General features: G+C 36.3%; 2 protein-coding genes and 1 long non-coding RNA gene across 4 annotated transcripts; 2 read left to right on the top strand and 1 right to left on the bottom strand.

Annotated features, from left to right (window-relative positions):
• Positions 1-135: 135 nt before the first annotated feature.
• On the top strand, positions 136-7,336 carry LOC104592896 (snurportin-1 protein). Its single transcript, XM_010252431.3, has 7 exons — positions 136-490; positions 974-1,160; positions 1,256-1,506; positions 1,920-2,034; positions 2,975-3,067; positions 5,982-6,125; positions 6,838-7,336. The coding sequence occupies exons 1-7, from the start codon at positions 141-143 to the stop codon at positions 6,952-6,954; spliced, it is 1,257 nt and encodes a 418-aa protein (XP_010250733.1). The 5' UTR covers positions 136-140; the 3' UTR covers positions 6,955-7,336.
• Positions 7,337-9,554: 2,218 nt separating this feature from the next.
• Positions 9,555-17,654, top strand: LOC104592895 (65-kDa microtubule-associated protein 8). Of its 2 annotated transcripts, none has more exons than XR_016083887.1 (11): positions 9,555-10,873; positions 10,982-11,185; positions 11,772-12,029; positions 12,136-12,351; positions 14,723-14,878; positions 14,957-15,116; positions 15,217-15,368; positions 15,486-15,682; positions 15,955-16,028; positions 16,700-16,774; positions 17,010-17,654. XR_016083887.1 is itself a non-coding variant. In XM_010252429.3 (11 exons), exons 1-11 carry the CDS (start codon positions 10,790-10,792, stop codon positions 17,337-17,339), a joined length of 1,797 nt encoding a protein of 598 aa, XP_010250731.1. In that variant the 5' UTR covers positions 9,949-10,789; the 3' UTR covers positions 17,340-17,654. The 2 variants fall into 2 exon arrangements, 1 of the variants encoding a protein (XP_010250731.1); XM_010252429.3 differs by having other exon boundaries at positions 9,949-10,873; positions 15,486-15,573.
• LOC109114398 (uncharacterized) lies at positions 12,105-18,197 on the bottom strand. The gene is made up of 3 exons (XR_002022447.2): positions 17,857-18,197; positions 12,363-14,872; positions 12,105-12,239 (listed from the first exon to the last, which is right to left on the bottom strand). It is a non-coding gene; the product is annotated as an uncharacterized LOC109114398 (long non-coding RNA).
• Between the last annotated feature and the right edge of the window lie 1,126 nt (positions 18,198-19,323).

Genomic DNA, 19,323 nt, shown 5'->3' with positions numbered 1-19,323 from the left:
GGAGTGGAGAGGAAAACCGAAAGATTGTGTGATGTGTGTCATTTTGATTTTCAAAATTCAAGCCATCAGCTAGGGTTTACTACAGAAAAGAAGGGCGCGTCTGAAGCGAGGGTAAACAGTGGGTGCATTAAAACACCAGGATGCCGCCCCGCGATCTCCGCCGTCCGTTCAAACGCCCGGCCATCTCAGATCAGCAGAAACGCCGAGAGCTTGCGCTGCTTCGTCAGGCACAGAATCGGCGGGACTCTCAGCACCAGGCCCGCCACTTAGCATCGTCTGTCCTTTCCCTTCAAAACCAGAATACTGAACCAGAAGCCGAATTGGGACCTGAATCCGAAACGGTGGAATCCGAACAGGAAACTCTCTCGAAGGATCTCGACATTCTTCAGGCCTCGAAACTTAAAGGCTCCGAAGCTCGTAAATGGTTCGCGCGACAGCTCATGCTCCCTGAGTGGATGATCGACGTCCCCCCTCGATTAAATACCGATTGGTTTGATTCTCCTCTTTCATTTTGTTTTATCCTCTTTGACTTTCCTCCTGTTTTATTGTCTTCGATTTATCAATGGTGTCATACTTAAGTATTTGAATCAGTGTTTAGTGAATTATTTAGATAGTTGGACTAGATATTTTGATGTTCGTGTTGGAAATTTTTTACTTCTCTCTTTAATAATAGGGAGTTCGAGTATTCTTACGAAATTGTTAGAATTTAGAATTGGGTAATAGGGCAAGAGTTGAAGTTACTTTTTGTTGAAGGAAGTACTAACTAAAAGTTAATAGCTGCTGAACTTTGAATTTACGGGCTTTGGAGGCTTCCTTGTTGTTAATAAATTGTTTGAAGTTACTAGGAGAAGAAAATAGCCGATTTGTGGCATTTACAATAAGGTTATATGATGAGATAATATTGAGCTGTATTTAATATGTTTAAATTAACTCTTACCCGAAAGCAACTTGTTAATGAGTTGTGCTTTGCTAGGTATGTTTTTGCAAGACCTTCTGGGAAACGATGCTTTGTGGTTTCTTCCAATGGAACAACGGTCAGTAGGCTTCGGAATGGCTCCATCTTGCATCATTTCCCATCTGCTTTGCCGAATGGAGCCAGGACAAGAGACATCTCTGGTCCTGCTCACTCATTTTGTATCCTCGATTGCATTTTTCATGAGGTGAGATCTTTTGCCATCTCTTTTAGATAGAAGGTTTTGCATCCATGTTTGTCTATAGCCCAGTTAATTTTATTATTGGCAATGGTCACTTGCAGCCGGATCAGACTTACTATGTGATTGACATGGTTTGCTGGCGAGGATACTCACTTTATGACTGCAGTGCTGAGTTCAGATTCTTTTGGTTGAACTCCAAGCTTGCAGAGACAGGAGCTTGTGACCCTCCTTCCTTATATCATAAGTACAGATTTAGTTTGGTTCCCATCTATGAGTGTAACCAAATTGGTTTACACACAGCATACACAGGCGTTGTGCCGTATGTGAAAGATGGGCTTTTGTTCTACAACAAGTAAGACCCTTCTCCCCTCTTTCCTGGATTTGTAGTGCATTTGAAAGATTTTCAATCCATATAGTTGCATAAGTGTATGCCCTCCAATTTGTGTCAATATGTCATCATATAACTTCTTTTAGAGGTTTAACTTTTACCTTGAGTAAGAAACTTTATGGATGCACTAAGTAGCCATTATTAATCTGTTATTTCATAATTGCCTGGCTTCCCTGCCACAATGCTTGGTCTCTTTTAACTTAAGCCATATTGCTGTACATGGTTATGTTGACACAGTCCAACCAGTATGGGTTTTTTGGCTCATGGAAACTGTTCTCTTCCTCACATGGTAGCTCACTGAGTATCAAGTTAATTGGTTTTTCTTTTTAATGATTTCTATATCTTCTTAATGTTGTTTGCATTGCTTGTTTCTCTAGGCATGCTCATTACCAGACTGGAAACACACCACTGGCATTAGTCTGGAAGGATGAAAACTGTAGTCAATATGTCCTTGATACAGACAGTAATGGACAAGTTCCAACCCAGCAACAGGTATCCCTTTGTTGCATTACTCATTGACCTTGTAATTTCAATGGAATTATGCAACTCATATAAAGATATGGAAAATGTGTTAAATGTTTCCATGCAGAACTGACATGTTGATTCCATGCATCCTTTATGGAATTTTTGTTGTGTCCTGCATCACAATTCACTAAGCGCCTATTTAGACACTATTTTCAGTCTTTATATGGAATATTGTTATATAACACCAGTAATCCATTATGAATTATGTTAAGGACCGCATTCATTTCAAACTGACTTACAAGTGACTCATGTTGTAATGCTTGGGGAGCAATTTATGTCAGCCAACATAAACAAAATGTTATTTTCCCCTTTAATATTTTTAACGAACTATTGACATTTTTGTTATATACTTATATAATGCTGATATTTCCTTGGGATTCATGTCAGTATTGGTAACCATCCTGATATTTTATTCACTTACTTCTCTCATAAATGTAAATGCACAAGCCACTCAACTAATATCCTAAAAATAAAAGCAGAATCTTTTAGAAAAAAGACTAGAAAGTTTACAAAAAAATACCCTTTTTGTTGTATTGTTATATTAAAGCCCATGAGAAATGGTGGTTTCTGCTACATATTATAAATAAAGAGAGATTAGTGATTATGCAACAAACAAGGTAGTGAGGAAGAAAAAGAAAGAACAGCCTGCTGCAAGAAAAAGAAAAAGGGGATCTTACCTGGAAACACTATTTAGCTGTAGGCTCTCCATAGCATCAGATCTTCATTGGATATTGTAGAGAGAGAGAGAGAGAACTTAAAATTTTCTCATGAAATTGATTTTATATTTCATTTCCTTAACCCCCCTTGCTGGGATAAGTTCTATTTGTCCTATTCTTGTTGACCAAGCATGTCTTTGGGTTGTTAACCATTTGTGCAATGAGTTAGCTTTGAGTTTGCATGATTATAGGTTGTCCTTGATCTGCAAGAGGATGGTAGATTAACTACATCAGATGATCCTCCTGTTGTCTTTGGGTGCTTGGATGGAGATTTTGTGCAGAAGGTACTTTCTTTCTATCTTTTGGAATGAATTCTTAGTTGTTTTCCAATCTGGGTATCAGGTTCAGTTTTGCAACCTGATACCTCTCTTTTAAACTATGAATGTTAAGCTAGATGAACAATGTATCGATAATTTCCAATAAAGAATTGAATAAAAAGTTTCCATGTGCTTTTAGCTTGAGTCTTTGCAACCTGCAACCTGCTGTTTCCACAAAGTTCATGTTATACAATAGGTAAAACCTCTTCGAGGAATAGAGCTGCCCAATTTTTAGTTTGACATTAACCAGAAAATAAACAGTTATGCAATTTATGATTGAAAAAAAGAATTTGATATAGACCTGGTAAAGCAAGCAAAACCTAATGCAATAGGTTAAGATAGGTGTGGCTTATGTGTATAAATGGACTTGAGCAGATTAATATGGTTGAGATTCGAAATAAGGAGAAATTTTAAGTAAAAAATAAAAGGGTAAAACCATAAAAGTGCTAGAACTAAGGAAATATTGGGAATTTTGATCAAATGACTTGAAGGGATTCCAGAGGCTTTATGATTATATGGTTAATTTGATAACAACAAGAAAACTAACAGTTCTGCAATTTATGATTAAAAAGAGAATTTGTTCTGTAGGACTGATAGCAACCAAATCTTCATGAAGGGCTTCAAAGGTTAGGGTTTTGATTGGTATAAGTTACAATCAGTGTTAAGGTGTGGGAGGCGTGGGAGGCACGCCTCCAGGCGAGGCGCTGATACCTCTGAGGCGTATGCCTCTTGCGCTTTTTTCATGATGCATGCTAGAGGCATACGCCTCTTGCGCCTCATGCACACCTGATATGAAAATACTTGAAAAAAAAAAAGAAAAAAGAAAAAAAAGGAAAGGAAAGGAAAAGAAAAGAAAAGAAAGGGAAAGAAAAGGAAAGGAAAGAGAAGAAAAAAAGAGAAAAGGAAAGAAAAGGGAAGGGAAGAAAAAATAAGGGGAAAGAAAATGGTTTTCCCCTTGCCCCTTCGGCTGGGGGGCTTTGAGCTCGCTTCGCTCGCTCGCCTTCTCTTCGACAAGACCCCCCCTTTGAACTACTATTATGCATCTTTATTCTTCTTAATATAAAAGATTTTTATTAAAAATGAGATCCCTCCTTCCTCTTCATCCTCCTCCTAACCCCCCTCCTCTTAAGAAGGCTTACGCCTCCTTGTGTTCGGGAGGCTTATGCCTCTTGCGTTCTGAATTACGCCTCACGCCTCTAGGTAGTGGAACGCCTCGTGTCACGCCTCCGTGTTTTAAAACATTGGTTACAATAGGTGTGGCTGCTGCCTATGGTTTGACTTGAGTGGATTAACGTGGTTGAAGTTGAAATTAAAGAAATTAAGTGGAAATCACTACTAAAATGTGAATTTTCTAGAAAAAAAAAAAAGAAGGGTAAAAGTACTACAACTAAGCAAATGTTTGGATTTTGGTCAGTTGACTTGAAGGGATTGAGGAGTATTAATAATTATATGGTGTGATTTCATCTAGAAAGTATACTATTAAAGTTTTCAATAGTTTTTAAAATAACTTTTTCCTAGAAGGTTTCTCTAACTGAAGGAAAATCTGAAATTATGTCAGAAAGTTACTTTCTCTGATGAATAATCAGTCCAAAACATGTACATTGATACACTTTGGAAGCACCAGTTTGCATCCAAAAGCAATAATATAGTGGTAATGGTAAGAAAGAGAGAGAAAGAGTGAAAGAATGAGAAAATTCACTAGAATCACTTCATTCACCAATTGAGGGGCTTAATATAAAACTCAAAATCTAATTCAGTCATTGCCTGCAATAAGAAGACCAAAAAACAATTTTAAATGACTGGAAGGTGTGAAGTTACAAATTTGAACTTGAATGCAGAAAATAAGAGGACAACCACTATGGTTTTAGAATTTAGATCAGCACAAGTTAAGGTTTTAGATGCTATATAATGTATATCTTGGCCTCAACAGAATGCAAAACGCATCATGTCACCAAAACAACAGTAGGAAATTTTAAATAAATTTCAGAAACTTATTAATCATTAGGCAACAATAGGAAGCATGCACTAACATTTGAGCAATTGATAAAGTAAACATGAAAACTTGGAAATTATTTGCATTCCATTTACAGCTCTTCATAATGAGAAAATGAAGAACCATACATAGTGGTACATCTCCATGATTTTAAATGTCAAAGTTACATACCAACTGATATTTACATCAATCTGGTTGGAAAAGATAAAAGGAAACTAAAAAGGCATGCAAATGCAAATAGTGCACTGTGTTTACTTAGCCGGTCAACCTTATGTGGACTTACAATGCAGTTTAAAGTCACTATCTCCATCCTTAGTAGAAGTTTTTTTTTTTTTTTTGATAAATTCCACCCTTAGTAGAAGTTACTACTAAAATTTGATTTAAAAAAAAATATAAACATAATCAATGCATTAATCATAATGCCTAATAATTGTTTCATGAACCAATGAGTCTCCCATTATATTCCTGATTTACAAATGATGACAGAATTGTTTATTAAAATGGTTCACTTTTTCTGTAATTGTTAATTAAAAATAAAAATAATAATAATAATTCTTGTGTATACATATGTAGCATTTTGTGTTTCTATATCTATGAAAATGGAAGTATGAAATATGAAAGTTACAACATATTATTTGATACCATGGTGTGAGGTATGAAGTGACCCATCTAAAGTGGTCTGCTGTCTGAAGTGACCTGATTGAATGGGTTGACTAATATTCATAATTTAGCTGTATGGGGTCAAATAGTCACATCCCTCAAACATACAGAGAATGTTCAATACATTTTGAATGATTAAATAAATTATTTTCTTCTCAGATTTGTTTGGTTGTCCAGTATTCCTACTTAATATTTAGAACTTGAAGATTCTCCAATTTAAAATTTCAGTCAGGATTGCGACCGGGAAGTTTTGTGCGTTTTGCGGTTAGTGATGAAGGCATGAGATTTGTAGATGGAAAGCTTGAGATGGCCAACATACATTATATTGGCAAGGCCAACCGTGCACGTGCTTTTGCAGATAGTTACTCTAAGGTTAGTAGTTATGTGATTTCAAGTGGTTCCTTTTCAATTGCTCTCAATTAGTAATACAAGGTGAAATTGTAGTTGTATGCTGTCGCTAGGATCCATCTTGTGGTATGCCTTATGCCTGGATACACTTATGTCTCAAACAACTTGAGATCATTGAGCATTTACCTCTAGTCCTCTACTATCTTGTTGTATCAAATTCTGTGCCATGAAAAGTGCCAACTGTCAACCATAAATGCTTCTATACTGCAGCATATATGCCTAAAGTATGTTCCATATAGGCTTCCCAATTTGCATGAATCCTGTTCTTCCATTTCAGTCCATCTTAAAGACACTTAACTTGTTGTGCTGTAAGTTTACTGATCTTTTCTTGCCACTAACTAGTATCCTTTCTGCACTTCCTCTTCCCTTTTATCAACTTGCTTCAAGTAGGACCTCACTGGTGTTATCAGTCTCTGTATAAATGACCAAAACTATCTCAGACAGTTCCCAGTATGGTTGGATGGACAAGGAACAACAAAAAATGGCAGTTTTTGGCACTCCTTGAAGTCTATTTATACGGGTGTGACCTTGGAGTGAAGCTTTAGTAGATTTTCACATTATAATAGCAGAGAATAGTAAAAATAGAGCTTGCAAGCATAGAAAATTGACCTTGTTTAAAAGCTAGAAAGATTTATTTTCTCCTCCTTGGTTAATTAACTATTTGGTATACTTACAGGTCCTATTCCAGTATGCTGCTCGACATTCTCCTCTTAGATTTGGTGACCTTATTGAATCAGTCAGTTCTTTTTCTGACCTAGGAAATGAAAATTTGGATGTTGAAATGGTTGATTGATAATGATTGTGATATAATTGGAGTTTCCTAGCACCCAGCATACAAAATTGCCGGTAACAGGTACTTGATTGGCTATTGAGTATCCTAGAGAAATGTCTATAACATGACTAGCATTTGGCTGCCAACGGTCAAAATTCCCATCTGGCACACAACACATTGGCCAATGATCCATGTGGCAAAAAAACGTCTCATACCCTTCTTTTGTGAAAGGAAGATTGTGTCATGCTAGGTCTTCATAGGCATCTTTTGCCTGGAATATGCTTCAAGAATGACCATTTTTGCTAAAAGTGTATGCTATGATGAAAGCACATCCATGTATACTTTTTGCATTGTTAAATGAACTATTGAATTATATATGATCATTCTCAGAGGAAACTGTCATTGAACGTCTTCCAGTTTTGGTGAAGCCTTTGTTAACTGCAAACTGCCATTCTGCACACCAAACCAAAATGTGAACCAGGTAAAGAACTGTTGCCTTCCATTAGTTTACTCGTTGATATTGCCAAGTAGTAAGCCTTGCCCATATGCAAGGTTTCTTGGGTCGGTTTAAGGCCTGTCTACCCCCTGAACCGGGTTAAACCCCAAAACACCCCATGTAGGGGCATATCGAGAAGCCCCCGATACAACCCAATACATATCGAAATTTCGAACCTTGCTTGTAACACAGAGTGCAAGTGCAGAAATTCAGAGTAAACCGGTTCTGCAGAACCAGTCAACTAGATTTAGACTTGATAGACTTGGACAGTCCACCTACCTTGAGAAACTAAGTTTTAATTTGGATAAAAGAAATCAGTGATCCTGATGCAAATCATGGACTAAGTTGATTTGTAATATGGTTCTTATTCTGATGTAGGCAGGCTGCATCATTTTTCTTTATGCCATTAAATAACTAAGTTGGTTCTTATGCCATTAAATAACTAACTAAATATGGTTCATATTTAGTTGATTACCATCACGTTCAACCAATATCGTCTTTTGTTGCACAGTGCAGTGAACGCGTCATAGATTGTGCCTAGACTAGAAATCTATGTGTGATTTCTTAAAACTTGAGAGGTGTCTCTTTGTCATTCGTTGCCTTGGTGATCGGATCTCCAGTGTGGGAGTCTTGGATATGGCGATGTAGTTTTTAACTTCCAAGGAATGGGCCGGACTTTCATTCTCAATTCAAAAGCAGTCTAATCGGATGATCTAAACCTGAACTAATCAATTTTACATTTGCAATGGCTTTAGCATAAATCAATGGCGGATCCATGACCTTTGATTATGGGGGCAAGTATTATCATAATATCGACATATCACTTGAGTAATTTAAATAAAAGTTTTAAAGATTAAAATATTTTCACTTTAAACATTTTAGGAGAAACAGATACATCCCACAATTGAAAAAATTACAAAATTAACAAAGTCCTTAACAATATCAGTTGTCTAAGAGAAACAAGCGTTAAAAAGTAAATTATAAAAGTAAAAATAATTTTAAATATCTCATCAATGCAAAGATAAAAAATAGTGTATTTAGAAACATAAAAATAGATAATATATTAAATAAATGCAACGAAATGCAGGTACAAATATATGAAAAACTTGTAACAAATTCCAAAAGGGAAAATAATAAAGGTAATCAATGAAATTATTAAATAAGAACTGTAATTTATAAAAGTAAATTATTTCATTTGGAAAACACAAAGCCAAAAAAATACAATAATAAAATAAAGAATGTAAATATCTGACCACATAAAAAGTTCATTTTCCAAAAACAAATGAAATTTTTAATGGAAAATTATGATTAATATCTTTCATTTTTTTGGGTAATAACATAAAGGAACTTGTAATTTGTAAATAGCTTCATAACAAATAGCTTAGATAGTATCAAAACCGATGCCTACATGCCTTGAAACTCTAAAGCCCAAATGTTAATAACTTGTAAAAAATAATAAATGACTCAAATGACCTCTTTAGCTTTCAAAGGTAATGGCGTAATGCTTGTCAGTTGTCATATTGGAAATATGAGGATATAAGAGTTACTTCTCGTTATTTCAGTTTCAGATTTTTAAGTAGGTCATAGGACATGGGTGTCATTAACTCATTTAACCCCTTAATCATTACCAAAAAAAGAATAAATTGACCCGTACTATTTTATTTGAGTGGGGGGCAATTGTAAAATAATTAAAATTTTCAAATCTCAATAGGGGCAATTGCCATATTAACATATACATAATATACATAGATTCGCCTATGGCATTAGTCCAAGATTCCATGACACTCGGCAAGGGCACATGCCAGTCTTCTTTCCCTTTCTTCTTATTAGAGCTTTTTGTTATGTTTTTTTTTTTTTCCTAATGGGCTTTATTTCTATTATTACATGTATGGATTATGGAACAATGAGAGGCCACTTGGTTAACCCTCTACCTTTTGCCTTATCTTTGGGCCTTGACACTCTAAGCATATTCTTCCAACTTTGTTTTAATGTTTTATCGTTGTTTCTTTCTATTTCTTTATTTGTTTATCCTTGATTTGGACATTGAAGGTGTCATGTAAACCAACAAGAACATGTGAAAAAGAGATCTACACATGAATACAATTGCTTACTTCAAACAAAATGTGATATTCTAAAGGTGAATCAGGTGGGATGTTATATTGAAGATTGAGACAACGGAGACCCATACATGGTGAAGTCTCAACTCAAAATAAAATTAATCTAAAAAAGAAGACAAGAGAAAAGCAAGAAGGAAGAATAATCTCTTTGTTCAGTTCAACTGGGTAACCATTGCGTACTTTACATATTAGATGTTGTCATCCAACCTCCAGGCTGAGTGGCGCAATTTCTTGGTTATGGCCCACTAGTGAGCAGCCATCATTTGTTAGGTGAGAGGTTCAGCATTCGTATGAGCTGGATACGGAAGGTGAGTACTTGTATCAATCGTGGGATATCTACTTCCTTGGAGAAGATTAAATGGGTTGTTACCAGGGGGTATTCATCATGGTCCACACCATTAAATCGATCAAACCAAACTAAAATTGATGGTTTGGTCTGATTTTGACCTTGAAACGGTTTAGTCTGGGATAATTTTAAACTCCGGTTTACGATTTTGAATCGGTTTTCTGAATTTAGAAATCAAACCAAACCACAAACTGAAACTTTCAAAACTCTACTTCAATAGAATGGCCCAAATCGTACTGGTTTGGTTTAGTCTGAGAATTTCTAACTATAGTTTAATTATTTGATTTGAGATATCCTCTAAACCGAATCAAACCAGACTGTGAACCCCATAGCTGTTAAGTGTTACTTGTTCATGGAACAGTATCGAACAGAGACTCGTATTGTGTTTGTGTATACATTCAAGATTCAACTATCAATCTTTCTTTTACGTTGCTTCAGAATCACGTCCCTGCAGCTAAAAAGTATCACTTAATAAGTATCATCATCAATGAACATTTGATGAAACCTTAGCTTAATATCTAACTTTAGCAAAGAAAAAAAAAAAGAGACGTGGTTAACTTTCATTACTTTTTTTAAATTCAAAACATTTAGAGAGGGAAACGAGGACCCCTGGAGATAGAATGATAGATGGAAGGGCTGATCCTTGAACCCAAAGCTTCAGCATCACCTACCTTTTGCCAGTCTTGTCTTTTAAGGGAAAACTCAGATCCAAAGCTCCCACCATTTATGGCCCGTCTCTTCTGCTTAATTACTCCACGTTTTCTCTCTACCCTTTTTTCTTATCAAGTGTCTCACTCTCTGACTCTGAGAAATCGGAGTTTCTCTCTGACCCCAAGATTTGAAGAACCAGGGTAGCAGACTGCAGCTGTTTCAGAAATCATTGCTTAATCTTGTCAAATGGGATCATTTCACATGCCAGAAAAATTGCGAAGCTCTGTATCCCTGGAGACTTCGTGTGGCTATCTGCTCCAGGAACTACAGGTAGATTGACTTTTCGTTTAATTTATTTGTATATTCTTTCTTTAATGAGTTATACGTACTCTGTTATTGATCTCCACTTCTTTTACTGCACTGCATAACTTGGAATAGTTAATCTGGGATGAGGTCGGACAAGATGAGTTTGAAAGAGAGAAGGTCCTCATGGAACTTGAACAGGAGTGTCTGGAAATTTATAGGAGAAAAGTTGACAGTGCAAATATGTCTAGAGCACGTTTGCATCAAGCATTGGCAGATTCGGAGGCTGAATTCACGCATCTTCTTCTGTCCCTTGGAGAACGATCTCACCCTGGACGGGTAGGCTAATTCATCTCACCTTTTAGTACACATAAAGCCGATCTCAAATAGTGGGGGTTAAAGCTTTGTAGAGTTGGGGTCAGTTTATGCTAGGTGGTGTATCTCTGTAAAGTGTAAACAATTAAGAAGTAAATTCTGATCATTCCCATTTTTTTTCCTCTTTTTGTCAAGGTGGAATTGCATTGCAGTACTCATAGATAAACATAAATTTGCCAATATTGCAGAAGAGAGAAAAAAAAAAGACTCATTTAGAGTAAGATTCATGTCTCGATGAGGGGCAGATCCCAGAGACCCAGAGTCAGGATCCTACTGGCTCTTCTGCATACATGACCAAAGTATGTTGTGATCTGCCATTTAAATCTTAATGGGCTTCACTTGTCACTAGGATCTCCATGTTCAGAAAAAGTTCAATGATTGATTGAATATGATCATCCGATTGGAAGGTTTTTTGTGGAGACTCTTTTACCACCTGGAGCACTAATATAGAGGAAACATTGCAGGCCGTTTTCCTAGTCTGAAGTAGTAGCCATGCATATATGTACATGGTAACATGGGCTCTAACTTCTGAATATTCTCTGTACAACAGCCAGATAAAACAGGGGGAACACTGAAAGAGCAGTTGGATTCAATCACCCCAGCCCTGAGGGAGATGCAGCTAAAGAAGGAAGAGAGAGTGAAACAGTTCCAAGATGTCCAGATGCAAATCCAGAAAATATCTGCAGAAATAGCAGGTAACTCAGAGCTCAATGTTTCACTGTCCGATGTCATTGTGAATGAGAGTGACCTTTCTCTGAAGAAACTTGAGGAGTACCAGGTGGAGCTACAACAACTCCACAAGGAGAAGGTACACAAATTGCAATCCTTGGACGGTTTCCATGTAGTGACTGGTATGCAAGAATGTAACAAGTGTGTTTTGTCCTTTCTTGTCTTTTTTTTTTCCTGGATTTCAGAGTGATAGGCTACTAAAAGTAGAAGCTTATACAAGTGCCATCCACAACCTTTCTGCGACTTTGGGCATGGATTCCTCCGAGATCATCACAAAGGTCCATCCAAGCTTGGATGACACATGTGGGCAGAAGTCAAAAAACATAAGTGATACCATTTTGGCTAGGCTGAACAGTACTGTAAAGGCTCTTGAAGAAGAAAAGCAAAAGAGGCTTGAGAAGGTAACTCTTACTAGTATTTCTCCCTGTTCAAACTTATCTAATAGTAGGATCTGGAGCTTGAGATTTAGTGTGATGCATAAGCCTATAATTCAATCTTTGTTCATCTGTGATGCATAAAATAGTAATTGATTAATTAATTAAAAACTTAACAGGTATATTCCTCAGTTTTATGTTGCCAACTGCTTAAAATGGGTAAGATATATCAATTTTCAGCATCCATGCCTTTTCTCATATCTGGACAATTAGACCCAACAGAATGACATATAACAATGGTACTTAGGCATAGAGGTGACATGAACCGAGGTTTTCAGGAGCTATTTGAGCTTGACTCGTAAAAAGCTTGATTCGGCTCGGTCTAAACCGAGCTTTGAACCAAGTTCAAGCCCAATGAAGATCAGCAGTTCATGAGCCTAATAAAGCTTATATTATATATAATATCTTTAATATGTTATATGTAATAATAAATCATTTTTATATGTATGAATTTTATATATAAAATCTTTTATATGAATTGTTTTTAATTTTTAATGCGTATAATTTTTACATGTATACTTTTTTATTTTGTATATGAAGTTTCTCACCATCAAGCTTGATCCGAGCCAAAGTCATATGAGCTTTCTAGTCGGGTTGAATTCAAGCTCATGTTTCTAGTTCGAATCAAGCTCGAGCTCCAGCTCGGGCCCAAACTCAAGCCTCATGTTTTTGTGCCAGGCGGAGCTCAAATAGCTAGATATTCGGCTCGGCTCGGTTCAAACCCACCCCTATTAGGCAACTTCAAAAATGGTTTCCAGGTATAAGAATCAAGGTTTAAGGCTTTAAGCAACAGGAAGATATACAGAATTTTAACAATAGGAAAATGGTTGGGGGAGGTTGTAGGAAAACCAACTTCCTTGACCCTAAAATCTTCACATTTTAGGGCTAACTTCCTTTCATTTTGTTTTTAAAATGTCAAGATAATTCAAATTCAGGAATCTTATGTAGGGAACAAACCGAGAGGAATAACAAAGAGGAAATTAATGTTAAACAATGGATACACACCAAAAAATGTGGTATGCATTAGGTGATTGCATGATTAGAGGAAGCTACAGAATTTGGGGGTTTGAGAAGAAAAAAAAAATATGTGGTGTTCAGAAATACCAAAACATCCAGAAGCTTAGATCAAGGATCAAGTACTGGAAATAAAGATTTAGTCTACAGTCAACAGCTAGAAATCAGGAAATAAACTGATGCAAGGTGGGTTGGGAAATTTGAAAATTGTGGCAAATTATGGTTTAGGATGAAGGGAAAAGTAGCGGAATAGAAATGTCAAGGAGAATATGTAACCCCTATTGATAGATACAATGGGGTTCTGTGCATGCCACATATTGGTTTCCTTGGAGTGGAAAATGTAGGCTCCTAATATGACTAAAATCTGTAATTCCTAATTATTTTCTAATAAGATTCAACCCACTTAAAAGAGGAAATTTTTAATAGACTAACTAAATTAGGAAAAGCTACAATAAATTTTTACACCTACAATACTTCAATTTAAAAGCGCAATTATTGCAAATCCCAACATAACATGTGAACCCAATCTCAAAAGTAAACTGGGCATAACGAATTATGTCAAAGAAGCACGGTGTTTAGCTTCTGCAATGGTAATCGAACAGACTAGCATATTCAAATCAAGGCATTTAGATCTGTTTTGACATAGAATACCAAGTCCACGATCAAAGCAAGAAATATCTCATGTTTTCCTTTTTTTCCTTATAAGTTTTAGTCCTTTCGGATAGAATTAAGATGCAACTTATATGGCCAACCAATTTAAATATGATATTATGCCTCAAGCTGGGGTATGGAAAGCAGCCTATTGTTCTACAAGCTTAAAAATTTTCAAGTCATTCAGCAACTCCAGATTATCTACTCAATTTTAAGTTTGCTTCAACTTTCCAGGAGATCTAGTGGTTAATGAGGGCATTTTGTCTGCAGAGAAAACTTCATTCTTGATCAAAAAAATGTTCCTTCGGAGTACAAAAGACAATGACCGTCCACAAGCTAGATTGGCTCAGCAATAATTACCTAGTACATCAAACCATAATTTATCTAAAAAAGGCAACTTTCTAACCATGCCAAAAGATCAAATGTCCCTACAAATGTTCTCTTTAAGAATGGTATTTAAGAGTTGAGGTTGAAACATCAAAGTCAGAGACAAAAAATAATTCATTAGAGGTGCCAGTGAAGACCAAATCCATTAGATGATACTTGCTGCACTACTATCAAACAGTAGAAACATACTATACTGAAGGCACAATTAAAATTATCTTCCTCATATATTACCCATAACATTTGCTGTTTTCTAGGAGCATTTTACCCATCTTTACAATCTTTGCAGCTTCACAAACTTGGGAAGGCATTGACAAACCTGTGGAGTCTTATGGATACACCCTATGAAGACCGCAGACTATTTTCCCATGTGATTAATCTTATGCCCTTTTCGGCCGATGAAATTTCCAATATGGGAAGTCTTGCCGTTGATATCATTCTGCAGGTCAATAGATCACCCATTAACAGTTCTCAAGGTATAAATAACTAAAACAAGGTTTGACAAGGTATGTCAATTTTCTAGGCTGAGGCTGAAGTTGAAAGACTGGATCAGCTAAAGGCAATCAAAATGAAAGAGCTTTTCCTTAAGAAACAGAATGAACTTGAAGAGATATGCAAGAGATCACACATGGAGATACTTTCGCAATCAGAGATGGATAATATAATGAGCCTTATAAACTCTGGTGAGATCAAGTGCTTTTGCCTTCGAGTTGCATATCATTTTCCTTTTGGGTATTCTATTTATTTTGAACTAGTGCTACATGGACTTACATATAACTAAAGGGGAGATTGATCATGCCGATCTCCTCATTAGCATGGATGAACAGATATTGAGGGCAAAAGAAGAGGCCTTTAGTAGGAAGGCCATAATGGAAAAAGTGGAGAAATGGATATTATCATGTGATGAGGAGCGTTGGTTGGAAGAATACAGCAGGGTTAGTTTCTCCAGACCCAAAATTCTACACTATTTTTTTTATAAATAAAAATTCTACACTATTTTAGCTTTACCCATAACTGCTTGTGTAATTCATTTATAACACACATGATTTCAGGATGAGAATCGGTACTCAGTGAGTAGAGGTGCTCATAAGAACCTGAAGCGTGCAGAACGTGCCAGAATAACAGTCAGCAAAATCCCTGGTGAGAAAAAGGAGCTGGCTAATGTTCAAAAAACTCAGATTCAACAGGAAATCCCTAAGGACTGGATAAGTCCATTTGAACATATCAGGCTCAGGCATCTTCTGTTTCAGTTAAGCAAGTTAATGGATTAGCAATAAAAAATTGTTGAAAATCATTTCTTAGTATTGAACGAACAAATGATAAATAAGCAGCCCAAGTTTCTAACAAGTTACTTGTAAAGAAATTAAAAGCTTCCGCTCTTGTGCCAAGTTTGAAGTCAAGTCCATCTAGTTTTCTATTAGAAAAACCATACCTATATTGGTTACAATGAAACAAGTTTGTAATGGTGATGACTGATCATATATGCAATTATGCATTGACATCTATGTGGTATGAATGCAGCTTTAGTGGATTCACTGATAGAAAGGACTAAGGCCTGGGAAGAGGAAAGGAAGAAAGTGTTCTTGTATGATGAGGTGAGACATTCTACTCTTTTTTTTTACCCAGCTTCTGGAAAAAAAAAAAAAACAAAACAAAAAAAAAGGCTCATTGCTTAGTAGGATGGTAACATTTTGAGCTGATTAAATGTGAGGGTTTTGAATCTGGGAGAGGCCATTTTATGCTAACATACTGGAGATTAAGTTTGTATCCAGTCCAACCCTCCCAAGACCCCAAATAGTTAGGACCTAACCACCTAGGAGCATTTGATAATGGCTTAAGTGTCTGAACTGAATGACTTATTGCTTTGTCTTTTAGTGGATTAAATATTTTAATCCAGTCACAACCTAGGAGGTTAAGTTTGTATCCAGTCACAACCACCTTAACAACTTATTCACCAATACAAAGCAATAAGTCATTCAGTTCAGCCATTTCAGCTGTTACCAAATGGCCATTTAGAAACTCTAGGACCTGATTTCTGTTACACACTCAGTGTAGGTTTATAATGTGTTAATATGGAATAATAGAAGGTGCATGCTACCGAAAACAATGGCATTTGATGAACATCAATGCAAAGCTGCTTTTTTTTTGGTTCCTCAGAACTTTGCCTTATCCCAACTATATAGGGTTTAACTAGATTTGTTAGTCTATCATAATAAGACCATCCAGAGTTTACTCTTTGTACAAAAAATCTTCCTTTTTTCTATAGGTACCTCTCTTGGCAATGTTGGAAGAGTACAATTTGATAAGGCAGGAAAAAGAAGAGGAGAAACAAAGACAAAGGGTGAGTACGCTTACTACTCATAAGAAACATTGCAGGTTCAAGATTTGATTTGAATAAGCATAATCGGTCTCAATTTGTTCTCTTGGTCTATTTTATTCCCAAATTAGAAATAAATTATCTTTATTGTATCTTTTAAAAAAGCCATTACCATTTACCATCTCGTCACGAAACAAAATGCACATTAGACCTCTTCGCTATCATTGCTTGTTTTTTAATGAGAGGGCTTCTTTTACAGGAAATGAAGAGGGCGCAGACCCAGGTGGTAATTGAACAAGAGAATTTATTCGTAACTAGGCCTGGCACAAGCAGTCAACGTGTTTCAAACAGCAACTCAAATGGAGGTTTTGGCAGTGCCAGTCCCATGAACAGGAGGCTTTCCATGGGGATTCAGCAGCTAGGATCAAGCTGCATCAACACTCCAAGTCAAGGAACATCCATCATAAAACAAAGTAAGAAGGCACAGGGACCAAGGATGTTAGGTAAACAACGACGTGTTTCACATCTTTTTACAGAAGACACAGCTTCAGTGTTATCAACAACATATTCTGGTCCATCATCTCCTTAACTCTGTAAGTTCTAAGATCAAAGCAGCAAATTGATAAATTTTGCTTTCGTGTATGATTGGGAAAGCTAGAACCCTAGAAGAGAAGCTCGCTCGCCATGTGGAAAGAATGAGTTCAGCTTGTTTTGTGTCAGTGTTGGTTTGAAAAAAAAAAAGATGTCCATACAATTATTTATAACTTACTGTTGAACCTCGAGGGATTCGTGATTTCTGTAACAAGTAAAGATTGCTGAAATGGATGATTTCTAACTGTTGTACATGCTTAATTAGACTACAGCAGTGCACAACCTAAACTCTTTTGATTGACATTTCATCAAATTAAAGAGGACCTCTGTGGGAAACTATGGGAGTTGGAAAAGCGGAATGTTCTAATAATCATTAATCAGAGAGATGAGCCAGGAATAAACATCATCGAAGTCAATGATAAAACAAGAGGATAGGATCAATCAAGCTCAAACTGGGTTTTCTAGTAAGCCAGGAAGAAATGAAGCAATTAAAATTTTAAAATCCAGTAATTTACCTTGGTTTTAATGATTTTGGTTAGTTCCAATGGCCCAGACATCCGGCTTCGGTGAAAAATCCGTTGCCACAAGTAGGACACATTCGCGGGGTGAGTTCTCTATGGCAAACATAGTAATGATGTTGGATTGCTCCAAGGCTCCCGAACGCATAGCGATGGCATCGGAAGCATACATATTGCTGAGCGTTTTGCTGACTTTGATTTTGATTTTATTGAGAGTTTTGAAGGTTTTCAGTGCGATTCATGACAGACACACAGATTTGGGTGAAGCAAGAATGTACAGGTTTAGGGGAGTGAGTGGATTGCTGATGTTGTACGCAAGTTCTGACGGTCTGACCACTTTCTTAATTTGGATTATAATTATAGATAAATTGCTAAAACCTCCCTTAAGTCTATAACCATGGCTGAAACCTCCCTTAAGTCTATAACCATGGCTGAAACCTCCCTTAAGTCTATAACCATGGCTGAAACCTCCCTTAAGTTTATCACCATGGCTGAAACCTTCCCTAAAGTTTAGTCATTGCAATCAGCTTCCCTGAACATTCTGATACATTTGCAAATAGACCCCATGTGGTAGAATCTTAGGCATGAAAATGTTTAAAATATTTACACAATAATATTGAGGCTAGCTTTTATTGAATATATATGTATATATAATTTATGAACAATAAAAACAAAGAGAACTTAAAGTTGCAGCTTTACCTTTGAGTTTGAGTAATTGATATGAAAGATAAATTTGAAAAATAAATCAAATTTAGAAAATACAATAGAAGGATTTTTTTCCTTTTTGAGTAAAATATTGGAAGGTTTGGAGTAATCATCTATATATGAAAAGAAAATTTAGAAAACAAACATTTTGGTTAGAAGTAACTGTATGGATATATTGAACATTTTCATCCCTCTGTTTGGAAAACTCTACCAAAAGGGGTCTACTTGCAATTATGTCAAAAAATTTAGAAGTGATTGCAATTATCAAACTTCAAAGGAAGTTTCAACAACAACCATAAATTTAAGAGGAAGTTTCAGGAATTTACACTAAAATTATTACACAACAACAAAAGTTCGAACCGTTTATTGAAAACATTTTCATGAATGATAAGAGAGATATTCTCGATACACAGCTGTAATGTCACGGCAGAGATGTGGGAGGGGCAACAGATTCAGTCACATTAATAGGAGCCTCCATTGTAAGAAAAGCTATGTTAAACTAGCGATGAGGAGTTGAGATATGCCAACAAAACATGCTCCAACCCTCTACCAACTTGATCTAACCCCTTACATCTCACTCTAAGACTGTGGCCCGCCATATATGAGATGTGCGGAGTGAGATTGTGTTGATAGTGGGTTGGAACATATTTTGTTGGTAGGTGATTCAAACTCAGCAATGAGTCAATGACTTCGGCCTACCAAATGTTGTCTCCTATTCAATAGCATGATGCTAGTCCATTTTTTATAACACGGTCAATA

The sequence above is a fragment of the Nelumbo nucifera genome, chromosome 3 (assembly GCF_055504915.1).
Source record: "Nelumbo nucifera cultivar China Antique chromosome 3, China Antique-T2T, whole genome shotgun sequence".
NCBI lineage: Eukaryota > Viridiplantae > Streptophyta > Magnoliopsida > Proteales > Nelumbonaceae > Nelumbo > Nelumbo nucifera.
Note: the sequence above shows the minus strand (reverse complement) of the source record. Positions and strands in the feature narration are given on the sequence as shown.